The 1,429-nt window shown below is 61.1% G+C and overlaps 1 protein-coding gene across 1 annotated transcript in view; it reads right to left on the bottom strand.

Moving 5' to 3' along the window:
* Nucleotides 1–1,429, bottom strand: part of PREX1 (phosphatidylinositol-3,4,5-trisphosphate dependent Rac exchange factor 1) — a 205,015-nt gene that overhangs the window by 2,327 nt on the left and 201,259 nt on the right. Inside the window, exons 38-39 of the mRNA XM_017541375.2 lie at nt 1,202–1,304; nt 896–963 (exon numbers count right to left, since the gene is read on the bottom strand). Coding sequence (XP_017396864.1) covers nt 896–963; nt 1,202–1,304 — 171 coding nt within the window. The remainder of the gene's footprint in view (nt 1–895; nt 964–1,201; nt 1,305–1,429) is intronic.

Below are 1,429 nucleotides of genomic sequence, written 5' to 3' on the forward strand. Positions count from 1 at the left end.
TAAGGCCTGGCCCCTGGAGCACACTGTGGTGACCTAAGGCCTGGCCCCTGGAGCACACTGCGGTGACCTAAGGCCTGGCCCCTGGAGCACACTGCAGTGACCTAAGACCTGGCCCCTGGGAGAAGCAGCCTGCAGGGTCCACGGAGCTCTGGACTATTTTTACAACTTCTTGGGAGTCACATTATTTCAAAACAAGAGTTACTTAAAACTTGTGGGCAGATGACGACAGCAAACTGGGACTGTGGAGAAGAGAGAGGATTAGACAGAAATGACGTCACGATCCTAAAGGGCCTGCACGTGGCACCAAGAGGCAGCCTTAAAACCACGTGAAGAGAGGGCGGAGTGGGAGGACAGGAGGGAACAGGACCCCTGTGCTGATGGCAGAGGGCATTCCTGGAATCAGGCGTCACAGGCCTGGCCCAGGCTGCTGTTCAGTTTCCATTTCTGTAACTGGCTAAGAGGTTAGCTTAGGTCGGATCAGCTAAAATCGTGGCATTCTTAACCTGGGGTGGCCCAGGTTAAAGGGAGCCGCTCAAGAGTCAGGGACTCAGGGTGGGGGGGCACAGGGCAGGGGACACAGGGCGGGGGGCATGGGGCGGGGCTCAGGGCTGAGAGGGCATTGGGGCCGAGGGCACAGTGGCAGCAAGGTGGGAGGGTCACACAGAGTCACTGCCCCATGGCGCACCTGGGAGCTTTGCTCATCTTCCCAGTGGGCAGGAGCTTCTCTGGGAAGCAACAGAGTCGTGTCTGTTACTCCTCAAAGAGGTTCCCCATAAATGAGAGGGGAAGCCCCATCTGAGCATGGGGGTCAGGCCAGGAACACGATGCCAAACCCCGGCCGGGGTCCTGGCCATCCGGGAGGGGACAGGAAGGGGTGGATGGGGCAGCCACTCACCGCGGAGCACCCTGGGGCATCTGGTCCTTGACTCGCAGGTTTTTGGCCAGGATCTCCACCCTCGGGCCCTGGAAAGAAGGAATTATCAGGCCGGGCCTCTGCAGGTTCAGGGCACGTCAGGAAACACACCAGGGGGTGGGGTGGGGCCCAGAAGCTAAAATCCATGCTCCCCTCCAGATCCAGAGGAGGCTCAGGCCTGGGGCTAGTGGCTACAGTCCCAAGATAGCTCCTTTTCCCAACCTGGCTGCAAGTATGCCACGCCCTCAGCCCAGGGCACTGGGGGACCTTGTGGCCAGGCGGCCTCACCTGCTTCCGCATGATGTCCGTGGCCTGCATGATGCACTTGGGCAGCAGCCCGTGGCTCCGCGCCAGGATGGCCGCCTGCTCCAGGGACACGCTTAGGGTGCTCCTGCAGTGGAGGTGGGAGGACAGCAGGGAGAAGGGGACATTGGGGGAGAGGGGACAGTGGGGAAGGACAGCAGGGGAGGGGGGACAGCAGGGGAGGGAGGACAGTGAGGAAGGACAGCAGGGGAG

The sequence above is a fragment of the Cebus imitator genome, unplaced genomic scaffold, assembly GCF_001604975.1.
Source record: "Cebus imitator isolate Cc_AM_T3 unplaced genomic scaffold, Cebus_imitator-1.0 Scaffold132, whole genome shotgun sequence".
NCBI lineage: Eukaryota > Metazoa > Chordata > Mammalia > Primates > Cebidae > Cebus > Cebus imitator.